General features: G+C 61.8%; 1 protein-coding gene across 1 annotated transcript in view; it reads right to left on the bottom strand.

The window, feature by feature from the left end:
- PRDM15 (PR/SET domain 15) overlaps nucleotides 1-18,290 on the bottom strand; it is an 81,258-nt gene that overhangs the window by 38,217 nt on the left and 24,751 nt on the right. The window contains exons 7-19 of the mRNA XM_036019836.1: nucleotides 16,963-17,193; nucleotides 15,304-15,433; nucleotides 13,828-14,009; nucleotides 13,578-13,672; nucleotides 13,062-13,149; nucleotides 12,311-12,370; nucleotides 9,060-9,227; nucleotides 6,721-6,815; nucleotides 5,886-6,017; nucleotides 4,287-4,421; nucleotides 3,302-3,465; nucleotides 2,392-2,471; nucleotides 1,934-2,102 (exon numbers count right to left, since the gene is read on the bottom strand). Coding sequence (XP_035875729.1) covers nucleotides 1,934-2,102; nucleotides 2,392-2,471; nucleotides 3,302-3,465; nucleotides 4,287-4,421; nucleotides 5,886-6,017; nucleotides 6,721-6,815; nucleotides 9,060-9,227; nucleotides 12,311-12,370; nucleotides 13,062-13,149; nucleotides 13,578-13,672; nucleotides 13,828-14,009; nucleotides 15,304-15,433; nucleotides 16,963-17,193 — 1,729 coding nt within the window. The remainder of the gene's footprint in view (nucleotides 1-1,933; nucleotides 2,103-2,391; nucleotides 2,472-3,301; nucleotides 3,466-4,286; nucleotides 4,422-5,885; nucleotides 6,018-6,720; nucleotides 6,816-9,059; nucleotides 9,228-12,310; nucleotides 12,371-13,061; nucleotides 13,150-13,577; nucleotides 13,673-13,827; nucleotides 14,010-15,303; nucleotides 15,434-16,962; nucleotides 17,194-18,290) is intronic.

Genomic DNA, 18,290 nt, shown 5'->3' on the forward strand with positions numbered 1-18,290 from the left:
CTACAGAGCCAGAGAAATGGCCACGAGCCACATACCCAGTAAGAGACGTGATAAAGAACTCGTACAACTCAACAGCAAAAGATAAAGAACTTTACAACTCAATAGCAAGAGAAAGAGAAAGAGAGAGAGAGAAAAGAAAGAAAAAGAAAGAAAGAAAAAGAAAGAAAGAAAGAAGAAAGAAAGAAAGAAAGAAAGGGAAAGAGAGAGAGAGAGAGAGGGAAGGAAGGAAGGAAGGAGGGAGGGAGGGAGGGAGGGAAGGAAGGAAGGAAGGAAGGAAAGAAGGAAGGGAGAATCCAATTAAAAATGGGCTAAGGGCCTGAAAAGGCATTTTTCCAAACTTACAAACGGCCAACAGGTACATGAAAATGTGCTCAGCATCACTAAGCATCAGGGAAAGCCATTTAAACCATAATGAGATGGTTTATATGAAACCAGCTTAGGTGGTTTTTGATGGTGAACCCCAGTGAGGATGCAGAGAAAGGGAGCCCTTGTGCACGGCCGGTGGGAACGAAACTAGGGCAGCCGCCGCGGAAGACGGAATGGCAGTTCCTCAAAAGATCATCAGTTGAACCACCAACTCCTCTTGTGGGTGCGTCTCCAGAAGAAACGGAAACAGAGTCTCGAAGAGACGTCTGCATCCCCATGTTCGCTGCTGCATTAGTCACAACGGCCAAGAGGGAAAAGAACCCAAGTGTCCATCACAGATGAACGGATAAAAAAGACGTGATCTACCCAATGGAGTATTACTCAGCCACGAGAAAGAAGGAAGTCCTGCCATTTGCAACAGCGTGGACGGACGTTAAAGGTATTATGCTAAGTGAGGCGAGTCCGACAGAGAAAGGCAAGTACTGCGCATCACTTGTATATGGATTCTTAAAACACGAAACTTGTGAAAGCTGCGCAGAAGGGTGGTGGCGGGGGCTGGGTGGGGGGACCGGGGAGAGGTGGTTTAGGGCACAAAGGGCAGATGAGTCGGTTCTGGAGACACAACGCTGTCACACTGGGAACCTCAGAGCTGCTGACAGCCTCGACCTGCACTGCCCTCCACACAGAGGAAAGGCCAGTGAACATGGGATGCGACGGGGGTCGTCCAACCCCCCTGTAGCGATCGTACTGTGTTTATAACTGTGTCAGACCAACGCACTGTACGCGTCATACTTACACAACGTGGCGCGTCAGCTATGTCTCAATAAAAAGAAAGAAAAAAATACAGAATTTCAGCCAGACCCCGATGGCAGAGCGATAACTTCATCCGAACGAGGGCCGCCCCCCGGTGGCCACTGGGAGGAGCCAGAGAAGGGGCCCTGAGCCAGGCCTCTGGGTCCTCGTGGTGGTGTTTTAAACTCAGAAGTGGACTAAAATCTTACCGTGTACTAGGGTTACCTGTTTTTAAGTTTCACTTACTGGGAGATATTTTTTGAACAGGCTTGTTATTTAACGAATTTCACCTGATGAAATACGGGTCCCAGCGATTGCCTGTCAGAGTATATCACCGTCTTAGCCCCTAGCGGGTTGCGCTCGGCAGTGATTCACAGCCGAGTTTATGCTCAGGCCGCACGGTGATTCTTAGAGTTATTTCATATTGCACACAATTGCATGTTGTACTACTTCCCCGCTTTCAAAGCAGTCTGTGCCTTGAATTCTTCATGTCTGTGCTGGTTTTAGGTCCCTCGTTTAAATGCTGTCCTCACATCTGGGCTCCCTCTGACAGCTGTGGTGACCCCTCGCACTGATGTGCCAGTTCTCACACACACCCCTGTGAGAGCTCCCCCTCGCACTGATGTGCTGGTTTTTGCACACACACCCCCGTGAGAGCTCCCCTTGCACTGATGTGCCAGTTCTCACACACACAGCCCCCGCTAGAGCTCCCCCTTGCACTGATATGCCAGTTCTTGAGTGCCCTCCAGTTGGAGCTCCGTGGCTGGTGGCACACCTGTGACCCAGGTGTGTGCACCTGGCCGGGCGCCGGGCCCCACACCTACCTTTCCCGCACTCGGCGCACAGGTACTCCCGGATGTTGTCGTGCACCCGCATGTGTTCCTTCAGCATGTCCTTCCGCGCAAAGGACTTCCCGCACTGCTCGCAGGCGTGGCTCTTCACACCTTACAGACAAACACACCCAAGTGTGAGGCCCGTGAGACCCGCATCCGTGGTCGCAGCATCAAGGCAGTAACCAGGAGGGAAGGCGGCCCCTGCAGCTGGAAGCAGGAAGGCAGCCCGAGGACCGCAGGGGTGACGGGCAGGGGGCGGCTATGCTGGGAGTGGACGAGGGGCCCGGACGGGAGGAGCGGGGACAGATGAACGCAGCGGGAGGGGACAACACAGGGCCGCTCTGCAGAGGCGGCCAGTGCGCCGGGCCAGCTCCCGGCCCGGGCCTGAGGGGACACCTACCCGTGTGGATGAGTTTATGCCGCTCCAGGTTCCCGATGCTGTTGAAGATCCGCCCGCAGATCTCGCACGGGTGGATGTACCTGGAACCGGACCCAAGCCTCAGGGCGGCCTGCAGGGGCGGGGACTGCCCACAGCAGGGACACCTGTCCTGGGCACCGTGATTGGCACAGGCGGGACCGAAAATGTGCCATGGAGCTGGCCACAGACACAGATTCTAGGGCTATCAGGGGCTTCATGCGACTGCCACTCAAACCCACATCTACACCCGAACCCCAGCTCCCCAAACACGACTGGATCTGGAGGCTGGGTCTAACAAGGGAGCGGGGGGGAAACGAGGTCCCTGGAGGAGGCCCCAGTCCAGTGCACCTGGCGTCCTCACGAAGAGGCGAGATGTGGACGGGGACCTGGGCAACAGGGACGACTGTGAGGACACAGGGAGAGGGCCAAGTGCGAGGGCAAGGAGAAGGGCCTGGAGCAGGTTCTCTCTCCAGCAGCCCGGGGGAAGCAACCCTGCAATGCGGCGATCTCAGGCCCCAACCTCCAGAACTGGGCAGCCCGCTCCTGCTGTTCCTGCCACCCTTTACTACTGAGGCCCACGATGGCTACTGCAGCTGCCATCCACCTGCTCATTCGCTCAGGCTCGGGGCACTGAGTCTGGGCTGCAGCCAGACCTGGGGCTGCCAGTCAGGGACCCTAATCACTGGGAGACGGGCTTCTGGTGGCTCCACAGGCCTGGAACACGGCCGGTCACAGAATGTCCTGGCAGGGAGGGGCATACGTGAGCCCGGGGCAGGACAGAATCAACGGGGACCCAGCTGGGGCTTGCAGAGCGGACGGACTGGCCCGTTCCAGCGCCACTGCCCGCGCCTCCCTCGGCCCCCACCCAGCACCCACAGCCCGGGAGCCTCACTTCTGCACGTTGGGGTCCGGCAGGTTTTCCCGATGGATGACCATGTGGGCGTGGTAGGTGGCCTTCAGGGCGAAGCGCCGGTTGCAGGTGCTGCAGCCGTAGCCCTTCTCCTTGTGCACCTCCATGATGTGCTTCAGGTACTCCTTCCCCCGGCCGAAGGTGAGCTGCGGACAGGCCCACGGCTCAGCCCATGCGCAGCCCGGCCCCCGAGGCTCAGCACGCACTGCCACCCGCCAGGGCGCAGGGATGCCCGTGAGAGCCCATCACCCTGACAGGTGTGGAGAGGGCTCTTAGAGGCAGGGGCAGCGCCGGGCCAGGCTGCAGCGAAAGGACCGTGAGGAGTGGACCCAGCCCCTCCTGGGCCCCCTGGCAGATCCTGGCCTCACAGCCTCCTCTCTACCCACCTGACCTCCCTATCAGTCACTCCGACCTACAGGTGCAGGGCCAGGTGCCCGGGTGAGCACACATGTGCCGGTGCTTGCAGGGAACACAGGCACCTGCACTTGACAGGGCATGACCTGCACTTTCCCGAGCAGCGGAGCCCGGAGCAGGGACCACGGAGCATATGGCCAGCTGCTGAAAATGGAGCCCAGGGTCCTCTGAGAACAAAATCGCTGCCTCTGAGCAAGGCCCCCTACCACGTGTGGGGCGGGTGGTGGCGAAGGGCCACTGGCCTGAGACGGGGGAAGGGGAGGCCCCGTCCACGGCCGCCCTTCTCGGAGCCAGACGTCCCCCTGGTTAGCCACCTGGCCGTACGCAAGCCAGTTGGGAGGCTGGTTCTGAGGGGTGGCCCACGTGACAGCCGTGAGACCACGCTCCACCCCTAAGAACAGTGACATGGGGCGGCCTTTCAGGACACCCGTGACAAAGCCCATGCGAATGGGGGGGAACCGGGCCAGGCTCCCGGAACCTGAGCCTGAGCCTGAGGGGCCCGGCGGCCCTGCTCCCGAGCCTCCTGTCCCGACGCCCCGAGCCGTCGGGTTACCTGACACCTTTTGCAGCTGTACTTGTGAGGCTCCGAGTCTGCGCTCTCGTCAGAATTGTCGTCGTTTTCCTCCGAAGAGATGCCGATCTTGCCGATGAACTCTTCCCTCTGGTGGTCGTCCATCAGCGCGATGTCCTGCAAAGGTCGCAGAGCCCGGTTTCCGACACGCCCGGGGACGGGTGGGCAGTCCTGCGAGCTCCCTATGTGGGACACGAGCGGCCCACCCCAGCTCCCCGACGGCAAACCCGCGGGGCCCCTGCCTGCATTCGGAGACCTGCCGTGCCCAGGGCCGACGCCCACCGGGGGTGAGGGCGGGCAACAGTGCACTCCCTGCCCCCTGAACTTGGGAACACCTAACACCCCTGGCCTCGACGGTGGCTTCTGTCAATGGGGGGGACTCTAAGGCCTCTTTCCGTGTGACGTGATGGTTACCGCCCCCAAGTTCCTAAAGTGCCATTGACTTCTCTGAAAAACAAACATTGGAACAGTCCTGCCACAGGCCGGAAACACCCAGGGAGGGGCAGCTGTATGGGGGGCGAGCCTGGGAGCTGAGGGAGCAGAGTTTCAGGGGTCAGTGGCCACATCTGGAATGAGGAGGCCTGGCCATGCCTGGGGGTCATCTCCCCGTCTCAGCCACTCCTTCTGACAGCTGCAGGGGCCGTCGGCCACTCTCCCCGCCACCGCCTGCTTTCGGGCAGCGGCTGCCAGGACGCACGGCACTGCTGGCCAGGTTTCGTCAGGAAGCAAAACTTAGGGTGCTGGAGCAGTGATGGAGGGGGGTTGGCAGAAGCAGCGTCCCAGCGGGAAGTTCTCCATCGTCTCTCCCCGGCTCCCTCCGACCGAAGCACAGAGGTTTCCCTGGGGCTGCGGCTGCACTTCTTCTACGGGAAACCCCCGTGTCGGCACCAGCTGATCGCCCACTCCCCGTTAGCAGAGGAAGGGCAACCTTGGAGAAGAGCTAGCCCCGGGAGCACGAGCAGCCATCGGGGCCACGCGCCGGTGGCACTCAGACCCACCAGGCCCTTTGCTCTGCTGGATTCAGGCTGACCCCCAGAGAAACCCACCTCCCATGGCAGGGCTCAGGGCCTCACCTCGCAGAGGGAAATGTGGGGGCTCCGAGGGTGGCAGGACTAGCACCCACAGGTCCCCACTGGGGCCCCCCTGCCTGCTCCTGCCTCGCCCCCACCATCTCTCAGACCTGCCCAGTGAGACCCCAGCCTGTGCTGGGGCTGGGGACTGCCCCAAACAAGCACTAAGCTGCGGGCCGGTGGGGGTCTCCAGGGAGGGGGGGGGCTGCCAGCTGCACCTGGGTCTCAGCATCCCCATCACCCCTCGTTTTCCCTGGATTGGCTCTCCCCCCGACCCTCAATGATGACCCCAAGTCCTCGCTGCCCCCCCCAGCTCCGGCCCCCTCCTCGCTGTCCTCAAAGGCAGGGAGGAGGGGGCAGCAAACGCCACCACCCCCCCACCCGGCGGGAGGAGCTTTAACGGGGGCCCTGCGTGGGGCTGCACGAGACCACGGACAGTGGAGTGGAGCGTGTGAAGACGTGGCTGGCTGGGCCCCGCGGGGGCTGCTGGGAAAGGGGCCGCCGCCGGCACCTTGAAGTGGACGTGGATGTGGTCCCTGAGCACGTCCACGCGGAAGAACTTGCGGCCGCAGATCTCGCAGGTGTACTTCTTGTCGCCGTGGGTCAGCAGGTGCTTGTTCATGTTGCTCCTGCAGGAGAACACCTGCGGGCCGAAGGGGCGGGCGTGAGGCGCCTCTCACAAACAACACCGGGCTTCGCCGCAGAAACCACAACCAGAAACACGCAGCTTCCTTCCGTTTCCTCCGGAGAAGGCCCACAGAAGTCGGGAAATGCTGCCACAGGGCAGCAGGCTGGGCCGAGCTGCCACTGACCGGCCGTCCGGCTGAGGCCGTCGCTCCTCTAGTGTCTGCCCCGGGCCCCCCCCCCGGCCCCAGTACCCGGGGCTCACGTGGGCTGCATGTGGCTGACTCAGAAACTGGACCCAACACAGGCCGGTGGGCATGGCCCCCCCACACCCCCTGCGTGTGTTGGCACAGAGCCTGCTGGGGACCCCCCCCCCCGCAGCACGCGCTCTGCACACCGAGGGGGACACTAGTTCCAGGCCCGGGCACGCAGCCGGCCTCGGCGCATCCATGCGTCGTGAGAGGTGAGTGGGGGCGTGGCAAAAGGAAAAGGGCTGTTACAGGGCAAACGCTCACTTCTGAGCTCAGTCACTGGAGACCCAGCCCTACGGCAAAAGATCCAATGACAAGGGGACCGATGAGTGGACAGGGCAGCCTAAGGCCACCCGAGTGCCCCTTCGCCCCCGACCTTTCCCCTGGAGACTCAGCGGGCGGGGCTCCGAGCTGCAACGGAAGGACGCCATGAGCTCCGGGTCCCGGGCTGCAGGGCCGCGCGCGCCTCACCTTGCCGCACACGGGGCACCCCGAAGGCTCCTTCTTGTAGCGGACCAGGCTCTCACCGCTGGTCTCCAGGTCTTCCCTCTTCACCCGCCGGACGCCTGGAAAGCCCGCCCCAGCGATAGAGTCAACATGTGACAGCGGTCGGTTCCGCTTCAGCCCAGCGCCATTTCCAGAGGACAGCAGGCGGCTGCCCACAGCATGGGGACACACGAGTGGGTGGGTGGTGTCCCCCGGCTGTGACGTGGGCCAGCATTCAACACCGCGCCTACACAGCGGGAGCAGAGACCGCGTGTGCCTGGGGTTCGGGGACACGGCGTCTGCACCTGGAACACCCGGGAACCCGAGAGCAGCAAGCGGTGTCCGTTCCACGGTGTGGAGGAGGAGTTACGATGGACGACCACCGGGCGGGTGTCAGCACCCGATGGACAGGCTCAGGGAAAAGCCAGGCCGCCTCTGGGTAGGCAGGCTTTTCATTAAAAAGGGGCCACTACTCATCCTTCCAATTAAATCAGTTCACTTGGGATCGGGGTGCAAACTCGGATGATGATAAAATCTGCATGGTTTTAAAGCATCACTGCTCATAAATGGGATCAAACGCTTTTAGAAGTTTGCATGAAACAGGTTATCCTTGAACAAAAGAGAGACGTTCACTTCTCAGGGTCTCTTTTTCTACACGTTCCGGGACGTCCCCACGTGACAGGGTGTGAAACATGGGGCTGGATGTAAGAACGCCCGGACCTCCGCCTTCTCCACAGGCAGCCGAGGCACACAGCCCACAGGCCAGAGCGGGCCCGGCACTGACTCCGGCCGACGGGGCGGGGGGGGGGGGGTGGCGCCACAGGAGGGCCACGGCAGCACCGCTCACACAGCAGAGAACAACGATCAAGGCGTCAGGTGCAACGCCGGGCTGTGACGCAGCCCCAGCCCGGGTGCGGGCATCTACCTGTCCTGTGGGGACCACCGGCAGTGCCGACGGCGGACGGTACGCAGGGCTGCACTCGGGACCTCACAAGCGGGGTCTGGCTAACCCATCCACCAGCCCAAGGGGTCCCACGCACAGGTGAGGACACCGAGGCCACCCAGTCACCACGCTTGGCTCGTGAGCCCCTCTGTGCACCCCGTACTGAGTCAAGGGAAGAAGCGGCAGACCTGACGAGGCCACAGGAAGCACCACCAGGTGCAGCCAGGGAGCGGACAAGCCACGACCCTAGGCTGGGTTGAGAAAGGCATCACGATGCGTGTGCCTGCACGCCTGTGTGGCACCGTCAGGCTTCATACACCGCTTCCCAACAAGCACGCACAGCAAGTCCTCACGTGACGTCATGTCATCAGGAGATTGATGACGTGCCGAAGGATCTCTCGCTTCCACCAATCAGCCTGCGGTGGAGCTGGTTCCGTGACGGGTCATTTCACTTAGAGTCACAGAGCCTGCCAGCGGTGGTCACTGCGAGCTTCAATGCACTCCATTTGTGATTCTTTAGAAAATGGTTTTCCCCCAAACTTTTAAGAAAAGGCAGCTTCACTCGGTGAGGGCTGGCCAGCAGGAGGGCAGAGTCTCGTTAGGGTAAGACGCAGGATGGCCACCATAAACACGCCGCCCTGAACGAAGGTGTGCCCGGGCAGGCTCCTGGCGGAGGCCTCCGGGGGTGAGGGTTCTCCACGCAGTGCTCACGCCCTCCCTTTCGGGGTGCTGCCCGCACAGCTCAGGGTCCGACCCACCGGCCCCCTGGCCCGGACCTTGTTTCTGGTCCTGACGCATTCCCCCAGCTTGCCCCATCGCTGGACCCCTGAAGTCCACGCTGCTCTCGCCCCGACCTCTTGGGCATCCACCGCCTGGACGGGCAGCCCCCGGGCCCCGAGCCTGCTACAGACGGCAGGGCAGGGGGCCCCCACAGAGAGCAGGGGAGCCAGGGAACGTCAGCCTGGGCCCCGCCGCGGGCCCGCCCGGAACACTCTGCTCTGTGCACGTGGCGGGAAGCATGTGCCGTGCACGTCCACACCCTGGCCTTCTCCCGCCTTCTATCACGTCAAATGCATTCGCTCACTATGTTAAAAAAAGCTCTGAAAAAATGTTTTTGATGACTGTGTGACCTTCAGTCCTGAAAAGAGCCTGGGCTCCTTAACCCTTTCCCCTCCTAACACCTGGGCACTCGCAGCTGCTCTCATTGGCACACGACCCTGTGGACCCCGTCTCCACGCCTGAACCGAGTTCCCACAGTGTGGTGACTCCGTGGGAGGGTGGCAGAGCCAAACCGCGTCCAGAGAGCCATGGACAACATGGGCACGGCCCCTACTCCCTCCCCCCCGCCGCAAGAGCCCAGCCCCCGGGCAGGTGTGCTCACCCTCCAGGTGCCTCCTCTGGTGGTCAAGCATGACGTCCTTGCGGTAGAACATTTTGTTGCAGACTTCACACGCGAACTTCTTGTCCCCGTGCTTCTTCTTGTGCTTGGAGAGGTTGCTGTTGGTGGAGAAGAATCTGAAACACATCTCACATTGGAACGTCTTGTCATCTGTCCGGGAAGCAAGCAGACACAGCAGCTCTTAGGTGAACGGCACCAGATGCAGGCTCCACGTTGTGGCCGTGGGAGTGGGAGTGGGAGTGGCAGTGGGCGCAGGTGAAGGGCGGAGATGCACCAGGGCCCCTCGGCCAGGGAGCAGTGTCACCGGTGCCGCTGTGGCTTCTGCCCAAGCACCAGGCGGGAGTAAACAGCCAGCTCCCCTCCTTCCACCCCCGAACCTCACCCCACCACCCTCCTCCACTGCCTCCCTCCCCGCCACGCCACCCAGTGGCTCCTCGCCAGCAGTCACAGCACTCTGCCAGGAGCTCCGTTGGTCCCCACCCCTCTTTGTCCCACTGCACTCTCTCCCTCCAGGTGCCAAGGACGTCCCCAGCTCTCCCGGCTCCCCTGAGGCCCTGCTCTGGGTGGGCGTAAACAGCATGGCCACCTCTCCAGGTGTCTGTCTTTGCCTGACCCACCTGGCCTTTTCCCTCAGCTCAGTGACCTCAGGGCCTCATGCCTAGCACAAGTGCCCAGCCTCTCTGCTCGTTCTCTGCTCTGCCCCTCACCCCACCCCCACTACACCTCCCCCCACAGCCAGTCACCCACAGGCCTGTCCCCTACACAAGCCCCGGAAGGCAGCCCTCCCTGCCCATGGCCCTCCCGGAGCACCCACGCCAGGACTCTCCATCCCCAGGAGCCCCCCACAGGACGCTGTGCAGGTGGGCCTGCCGGTGTGGGTCACGGTGCATGTCCCTCCCCGGACCCAGACAGACCCTCGGGTCGCACCCCATCATCCTCACTTCTGGGCCCTGGGCTCAGCCCGCTGGCCTCGCTGACGGCAGCAGACACCGCCAAACACACGGGTCCGAGGCCCCCAGAAACCTGCTGGTTTCTGCAGCGAACCTGACACGGGACTCACTCCGCTGCAGCAGGGCCCTGGGTGTGTCGAAGGACCCCACGCCCAGGGTCTCCGGCCGGGCTCTGCTGACACGTGGGCCAGACCCTTCCCTGGGGGGCCGACCTGGGCCCTGGGGTGTTCTGCAGCATCCCGCCCCGCCCCCAGCCTGCAGCGACAACCAGCACATCCCGGGGACTCGGGCCACAGGTCTCAGGTGGCCCCGACGCATAGTCGAGGCGCAGCCCGGGCGCATCTACACGATCGCCTGAACACACACTCACGTGGACGCGGCACGTGTGCTTATGCAAAACATGCTCACGCTTGCTTCAGCGGCTACTCAACAGTCCACCCAGTTTACTTATCGCAGTTTCCTTCGTTATTCTGACACTGTCGATAACTCAATGATCCGTAGCGACGTAGCCTTTTCCCCCCTTTCTGCTAAGTTCCCCAGCAGAGCTTCGCAGGAACGGGACCCCCAGACCGAGGGCGCCTCCCACCTGCTTTGTGAGGAGCCGCCGTCACCAGGCTGTTCCGTCAGGTCACAAAGACCCTGCCCAGCCCACACCTGCTCACCCGCCCAGGTGAGCCCCGCTCCGGGCAGCTGCATCACTCCCCCGGGAGCTGACAGCGTGCCCTTGGGCTCTAGCTTCCCCTCCCATGAGTGCCTCCCAGTGTCCCTCCCAGCGTGTGGCGGGAGATCCCTGGCAACCACCCCCGGCCCGGGTGTGGCCTCTGCCCACCGGAGTGGAGCTGCAGCAGAACTGCCGGCGCCAGCGCCCCACCCGGGGCGGCTGCTCCGCCGTGGCACCCGGGCACCGTCGGGAGCGCAGACGGTGTGTCTGGTGCCAACACCCTCTCCCACCAACAACAACCCGGGGGCCCTCGGGCCCCGCGTCTGTGTCTGTGCGGAACGCAGCAACAGAGAACAGAGGCCTGTGCCCTGGGCTCTGGCGGAGGGTGCGGGCGCGGGGTCGCCGGGAGACAAGACGGCGGATCTCTCGGCAGCCGACCTGCCCGGGGGGCCTGGAGGGCCATGTGTTTCTTGAGGGCCTGGAGGGGAACCCTCGCCATTCCAGAGTCCGATGGCCAAGGGCAGTTTGGGGACCACTCAGGAGACTTAACGCCAACGCCCTGTCACACCCAGGAAAGGGGGCTTGAGAAAAGCCCGCCAGACTGCACACCCCAAAGCCCCTCCCTCACGTCACACGCACTCTCCGCTTCGTGGTCGGCGGAAGACACACATGTTCCTAACGTGAACAGGTGAAAAGTGTAACAGCATGCAAGCACTGGGTCGTGCCAACGAGCCCCATTTCCAGGTGTACCCTTCGTTCCCCACCCCAAACTTCCACCCTGCGAAACAAGAGTGCTGTCGGAAGAGAGAAAGAGCACGGCCGCCACGGCTGCCCGGCTGCTCCCTGTACCAAAGGAGGAGGTCAGGTCTGGTCTGGTCGGCCAGAGCTTCAACCGACGTGTAGCGTCTGCGGCTCTGACCTCTTTTGTTACCCTCTGTCATTACTTCCCGTTTCCTCTGTGTCCAGAGAGGCAGTTAGAGAGGACAACTCTTCTTCCTGGACCTGGGGTCGCCCACCACACACCAGACAGGGCAGGGCAGGATGCCACCCCCCTTGCCCCTGACACTCCGACAGCCCCACCCCACTCCCGCACTCCTGCAGATCCACGAGTGGCCACACGGGGCGTCGCCCGACCGGGACCACGGCCCCACCTGCGGCTCTCTGCTGCTAGTGCACCAATGGAGACCGCTGGGTGGTTTGGCCCCAGATCTGGGGCAACACTCGGGGTGCAGGGCTCCAGGGAATGCAGGTGCTGCGGCACACTGGCAGTCTGTCTGAAACTGTTCAAGGTCGTTTAGTGTCACGGACGCGGAGGCTGCCGAGCACCTGGAGCTCAGGTGAAACAAGACTCGCCTGCCATGGGAGCAAGCAAGGCGCCATGGAGAGACAGGCCGTGGTTTCCGACAGGGGCCCTCACAACACAACAAATGAACAAACGAGCCAAACACGGGGACATGGCAGTCGCCACCGGGCCAGGCGCTGGCTGTGGCGGGAGGGGCCATGGAGCTGGAGCTAACGCTGGCTGAGGTTCCCCAGAGACCCACCTCAACGAGAACCAGCACAGAGGTACGAGCGACGCACACAGAGGGTCGACAGGGAAGGGCTCGGTGTCAAGGGCTAACCTGGTAGGTCTCTAAGCCGCCGGCCACGGGTCCCCCCCTCTCCCGGGTGTGCTAGGGCTCCTAGAGAGAGGGAGAACGCAAATCACCTGCTGCACACAGGGTGGGCACAGAGGGGACAGGACGGGGCTTTCTCCACCGGCTGGGCTCCCACGCCACTGCCTCCCTGCTGTGCGTGGGGATCTCTAGGTTACGTGTGCTCACCAGCTGCCAGCTCGCCAGAGACGGGGCCCAGCACACTTGTCCAGACCCAGGGAGCCCCCCGGGCCCAGGCGCATCGCAGCGCGAGTAGAACGGGGGCCCCCACATCACTGGAGACTGGCGGGCAGACATGGGCTCAGAGCAGCGTGGTCTGGGCAGGGCACTGCGGTGCTCTGTCCTGGCCACTGGGGGCTCCCCACGGAAGGGAAGGCTACGCAAGACCCTGCCGACAGGTGAGAGACAGGCATTCCGGCAGGCACACCCCACCCCTCTCCATGTCTCACGTGGTCCTGGCACAAACGCAACAGCGCTGCCCACCACGCTTCGCGAGGGTGACGCGGGGTCTTGAACGTGGGGCATGCATGACAGGAAGGGAGAAAGGTGAGCTCCTCTAGATGCAGGGAGCTTCCACCTGTGCCTTCAGACGACTGATGAGTGGCGGGGAGTGTCAGAGGTGCGGTTATCTGGTGACTCCACCTTTACTCCCTTCCCACGTCCACGGTATCCATCCCGTCCGTCCCCCGGGAAGCGACGCTAGACGGCGCCTGCTCACCTGTCCGGCAGTTGTGAAATTCCAGCGCGCTCTCAATGCGGAAGGTCTTCTCGCAGGTGCCGCACCGGTACCTGTACTCGCTGTCCACCTGGGCAGAGGGCAGCGCGTCAGTGAGTGGAGGGGCCCGAGGGGGTTCAAGCAGAACGAGCTTCCTGATGGAATATTCTAGCAATGTCCACGTGTGTGTTTGTGGTTTACGACGTTTCTTTATGACTCCCCTACTCAACTCGGGAAGATGAAAATTTTTCCCTCTTCCCACCCAGCTGCCCTAGAAAGAGCACCCACACTCAGGTGCCCGCACAGCCCGCAGCGGCCCCCTGCCCCTGCACCAGCTCCTCCAGGCACCCCCCCCACCCCGCCTGTGCCTGGCCAGCCCACTGGATGCCCCAAACTGCCAGGCTCAGTCCTTTCAGTTCTCTCCTCTCTCCCGACTCTAACTTCTCCCCACACCCTGACTGTCGGTCGAAGGCCCGCATCGCCCCGCGACCAGGAAGGGGGACCCGCGGCTGCACCCACCTCGTTCCTGCTGTGCTTGTACGAGACGTGCTGCTTCAGACTCTCCTTGCGGCTGAACAGCTTTGCACACTCCTCACACTTGAACAGCTTGTCACCTACGCAACCAACAGTGAAAGGCTGACCCGACGGCAGGCGCGACCTGAGAGCCGGGTGCCTCCGAACCACTGGCTCGCGGGGCCCGGGACAGGACAGGATGGGCAGCCGCTTGGCCGAGTGGCCGCCGCCAGCAGGGGCGACGGCCAGGACTCACCGTGCGAGCGCACGTGCCTGCTCAGGTTGCTGCTGTTCTGGAAGACCTTGCTGCAGGTGCTGCACTGGTACACCCGCCGGTGCTCCCCCAGCTGCCGGACCAGCTTCCGCCGGATGCCGTGCCGGCTGGAGAGGATCAGACTCCTCTTGAGCGTGATGCTGCTGCTCTGGTGATGGGGGAACCTGACCGGGGAGACAGGCGAACGGTGAGACACCGGGGGCCCTGGGCGGTTGGGGGCAAGGGTTCAAGACTCCAGCCACCTCGGAAAGGGTCCTTCCACGTGGTCCCGGCTTGACGGGAGGAGGAAGGGGACGAGCTCAGGCATCCCCCAAGGCCCGGGCATCCAGAGGGAGGGGCGCCTGGGACACCCGATGGTGCAGGAAGCTGTCTCTGTGCCAGCCGTGCGCACTCGTAAGTTTAACTCCGGCCACCAGGGGGCCTCGGCTCAGACTGTGCTTCCGCTCAAGTGGCCACATCCACGTGGCTTTCCTCGCTGCTTCCTACTTCCCCGGGGCCTGATTTTTAGAGCGCCCTCTTCCTGTGAGCCGCGGAAGCCCTCGGGGCACAAAGACAGACTGTGAGTAAACAAACAGGTAACACCGATTCTAACGTGGCTTCGGTTTCAGCGTTTCCACAGGGTTCTGGACCACGGGGGACCAGGCGCATGTGAAAAATGGTAAAAGGAACTCCAAAAAGAGCCAGAGGGGAAAACGATCGCCAGCAGCTCATTCAACACGGTCAGGGCAGAAATTACCCAGGAATAACAACAACAAAAGACAAAGTACACTTCCCTTGTTCACTAGAAGAAGAAGGAAAACGCTGAGTAAGGTGTCAGATTCACAGAAACTGACAGATGAAACTGCTTTATCATCACGGCCCGGGGGGGGGGGGGGGAGGCGACCGAGCACGTGCTCGCTGGAGGCGGAGCGGCAGGGCGCGGTCTGCCCACGCGGTGGCGGAGGGCCACTCGGCTTCGAACAGAGGCCGCCGGACGCAGGCTCCCACGCGGGGGGGGGGGGGGGGGGCCTCGCGCTGCCTGTCGGAAGCCAGGCACACAAGGACCATGCTGTGTGGCCTCACCCACAGGAGGTCCTTCCAGTGTTCAGATTCACGGACACAGAGAGCGGAAGGGGAGGGAGTAATGGTTACATAGGTATACAGTTTCAGTTTAAGGAAGATAAAAAAGTCATGAAGGTGGGCAATGGGGAATCTGTGTGAACTCTACTCTGAAAATGGTTGAGGTGATAAATGTCATGCTATGCCTATGTTACCAAAATAAAAATACTTAAAAATTTTTTCACAGTGCCATTAAACCCCTGGGTTCCTGTTGCTTCCCGAGCTTGCCTGCTTCCACCACAAGACACAAACGCCACCCCAACCCCGTCACCAGGCCTCCCCATCGGGAGGCGCCTTCCCTCCCAAACGGGTTCACGGCCCCACAGCGCTTCCTGTCCCGCATGCCATGGCCGGACTCACTTGGGCATGGAAGTGGCGTCGCTGGGGGTGGCGGCCAGCTTCCCCAAAACCAGCTCCACGATGTGCTCATCCGGGGTCGCAGCCGCCGGCTCGTCCGGTGGCACCTCGGTGACGATCTCCGCCACTTGCTCTGTGCAGAAGGAAGGGAAAGGCCAGGTCACCGTCACGGCAGGGGCAGGACACAACCCAACCGTGACAGCACGCCCACGGGCGCCGCGGCCGGGCCCACGGCATGGATGGCAAGGTTTACACGGGTGAGAAGAAAAGGAAGGAACGCCAGCACCGCTTTAGAACCCACGTGTTCATCTGCACATGCAGAAAAACAAAACAGTATTCTTAACACAAAACCGGAGCTGCACACCGCGAGGCCTTTTTAAAACCACAGCAGTCACGTAACGCCACTTCCATCCCTCTTCACGGCAGCCGAAAACACGGCGTTGTGATAGCTGGTGGGATCTTGTAACTTATCACATGAGTCGTGAGGGAGATTTGGAGATACTAGTTTTATCATTAGATAGCCACCTTAAGCACGTTCCAAAGCAGATAACCATTCAGCCCAGGAGCGAGCTACAAAGTAACCACAGTGGTAGGGGCCTGGCCTGGACCTCCGGACAGACAAGGCGTGCGGAGATCACACAAAACGCAGGCACCGCTCCGACCACCTCGCCCACCGCACATCCTCCCAACGCAACTACCCACCCCAGAAACAATCACACAACAGCTCTGTCCCTTCGCTGGCCCTCCCTGTTCAGACCAGGGGGGCAGAGTCTAACCCTCTTCTGCTCTACCAGCCCCACACAGGCCCACAGAGTGGGCTGTGCACCGGCCAGCAAAAGGAATCCTGGGATGTAACAGCAGCACCAAGGAAATGGCCCAGCGGTCAGTGGAGAGGGCAGCGAGGAGACCCAGGCCGCGGAAGTGGGTCAGGGGTCCCTCCAAACCCAACTGGGGATGTTGTCACGGAGAATGAGCTTCTGCCGGGGCTGGGACACAAGCTAGGTGCCCACCTGCAGGTGTCAGGGCATCCCCGCAGTGGACAGCACAGCTCGGCCACCGAGGGGGAGCGGCTGAAACCCAGCATGGACGAGTCACCCCCCCACATGCCGCCTGCGAGACTGCACACTGAAGGAGACCATTCACACGCACTCCTGAGGTGGGCAAGGCCGATTCATGAGCGACAGGGGGAAGTGGCTGGGAGAGGAACAAGTTCTGTCTTCGTCAGGTGCTGACACACCTGTCTAAGCTCACAGCCTGCACACTTAAGAGTACAAACTGTATCATGTGTAAACTGCACTCCAAAAGAGCTAATTTACAGGAAAAGGGGACTTAGAGTCCACCTCCGTGTGGGATTCCAGCATTCAGTTTTATTGCCCTAAATGCAGGTGACAGGTGACTTGACCTCAGGTCCCTCCAGTCTCCCAGGACTGACCCTCTCCCCCCAGGACCGCCCTCTCCCCCAGGCTCCTCCCCCAGGACCCGCCCTCTCCCCCAGGCTCCTCCCCCAGGCTCCTCCCCCGGGACCGGCCCTCTCCTGCAGGCTCCTCCCCCGGGATTGGCCCTCTCCTGCAGGCTCCTCCCCCAGGGCTGGCCCTCTCCTGCAGGCTCCTCCCCTGGGATTGGCCCTCTCCTGCAGGCTCCTCCCCCGGGACTGGCCCTCACCTGCCGGCTCCTTGCCTTCAATGATGACCAGCGGCTGCTCTGGTTTCGAGGCTCTAGGTTTTCTCCCTCTTCGAGGCTTTTTCTTCTGCTCTTTGGCGGCACTCATGCTCTTGGGAACTGCGGGAGGCTCCCCCCGAGATGCGTCTGGTTCCTTGTCCGGAGCCTCTTCCTGTTGCTGTTGGCTGGCCGGGGCGAGGCTCTTGGTTTGCTCCAAGTGGCCCAGCAGGTGCTCTGCAGGGGGAGAGGGCGGGGGACATGCAGAGGGGCGTGGGGAAGCCCGTCAGTGGGGCCGCTCCCACCCCCTCGGCTAGTTCCTTCAGTTTTACCCGCTGATCACGTGCCCTTTGCAAAGGTGAATAAACTTTATGTCCACTGCTTTTGAAAGTAAAGCATTCCCACTGCACCCAACGTCACTGGTACCTTGAAAAGTCAGTGCGGTGATAAAACCAGAGCGGGTGCACCGCACACAGGTGTGTGCAAACCAAATGCTTGCGGACACACACGTGTGCACACAGAAGTATCGGAGGACATGTGAGAACACCAATAATCTCTAGATGGTAACGTGCCAGGCCTTTTAAATTTTCTTCTTTTGGCTTATTTGCCTTTTGTAATTTTTCTACAGTAAGTACATAACACGGTCACTTAAAAACGTAACCCCTAAGAGGAATAGGAGAAACATTCAATCTATCCATGTCTTTAAAAACAGCACATAAAAGCAAACAACCCTTTGCTTTATTTCCAACGGAAAAAGCCTCAGAGCCGCCCCCAGCCAAGAGACCGGGACGAAACACAGGAGACAGGCGGCACAGTGGGTGCAAAGGGGAGCGTGGCCAGGCCCCCAAGGGCAGGTGAGCGCGGCTCAGACCAGCGGGGTCTCGGGGCACCAGCAGGCAGGAGGAGGGGGCCCACAGGACCACGGGGACCGACGCCCTCAAACACACAGGGGCCAAGGACGGGGTTCTTCCTGCTGCAAACCTCCACTGGCTCAACTCGGGCGCCACGGAGGACGTTCTTGCTGCGCCCTCACCGGTGTCATGCTCGGGGACACGGCGCTGGCAGAGCGCCCACCGAGAACGCGTGCGGGGGAGAAACAAACGCACACCACAAACGCAACGCTGCGTGACGCCGGTGGGAGGGAGCGTTTGGCAGCCGAGCCACACGCAGCAGAGCACGCTGACGATGACCCGCCCGGCAGCCGGAAACACGTGGAAAGACGAGACACAGTCGGAGCCTCCCCGGGCTGTAACATGGCGCCGAGCGTAACAAGCCAAAGAGAGTGAGACCGCGTGACGCCAGACACCGGAAGGGGACCTCCGAGAGCCAAAGCG

Source organism: Phyllostomus discolor, chromosome 2 (genome assembly GCF_004126475.2).
Source record: "Phyllostomus discolor isolate MPI-MPIP mPhyDis1 chromosome 2, mPhyDis1.pri.v3, whole genome shotgun sequence".
Lineage (NCBI taxonomy): Eukaryota > Metazoa > Chordata > Mammalia > Chiroptera > Phyllostomidae > Phyllostomus > Phyllostomus discolor.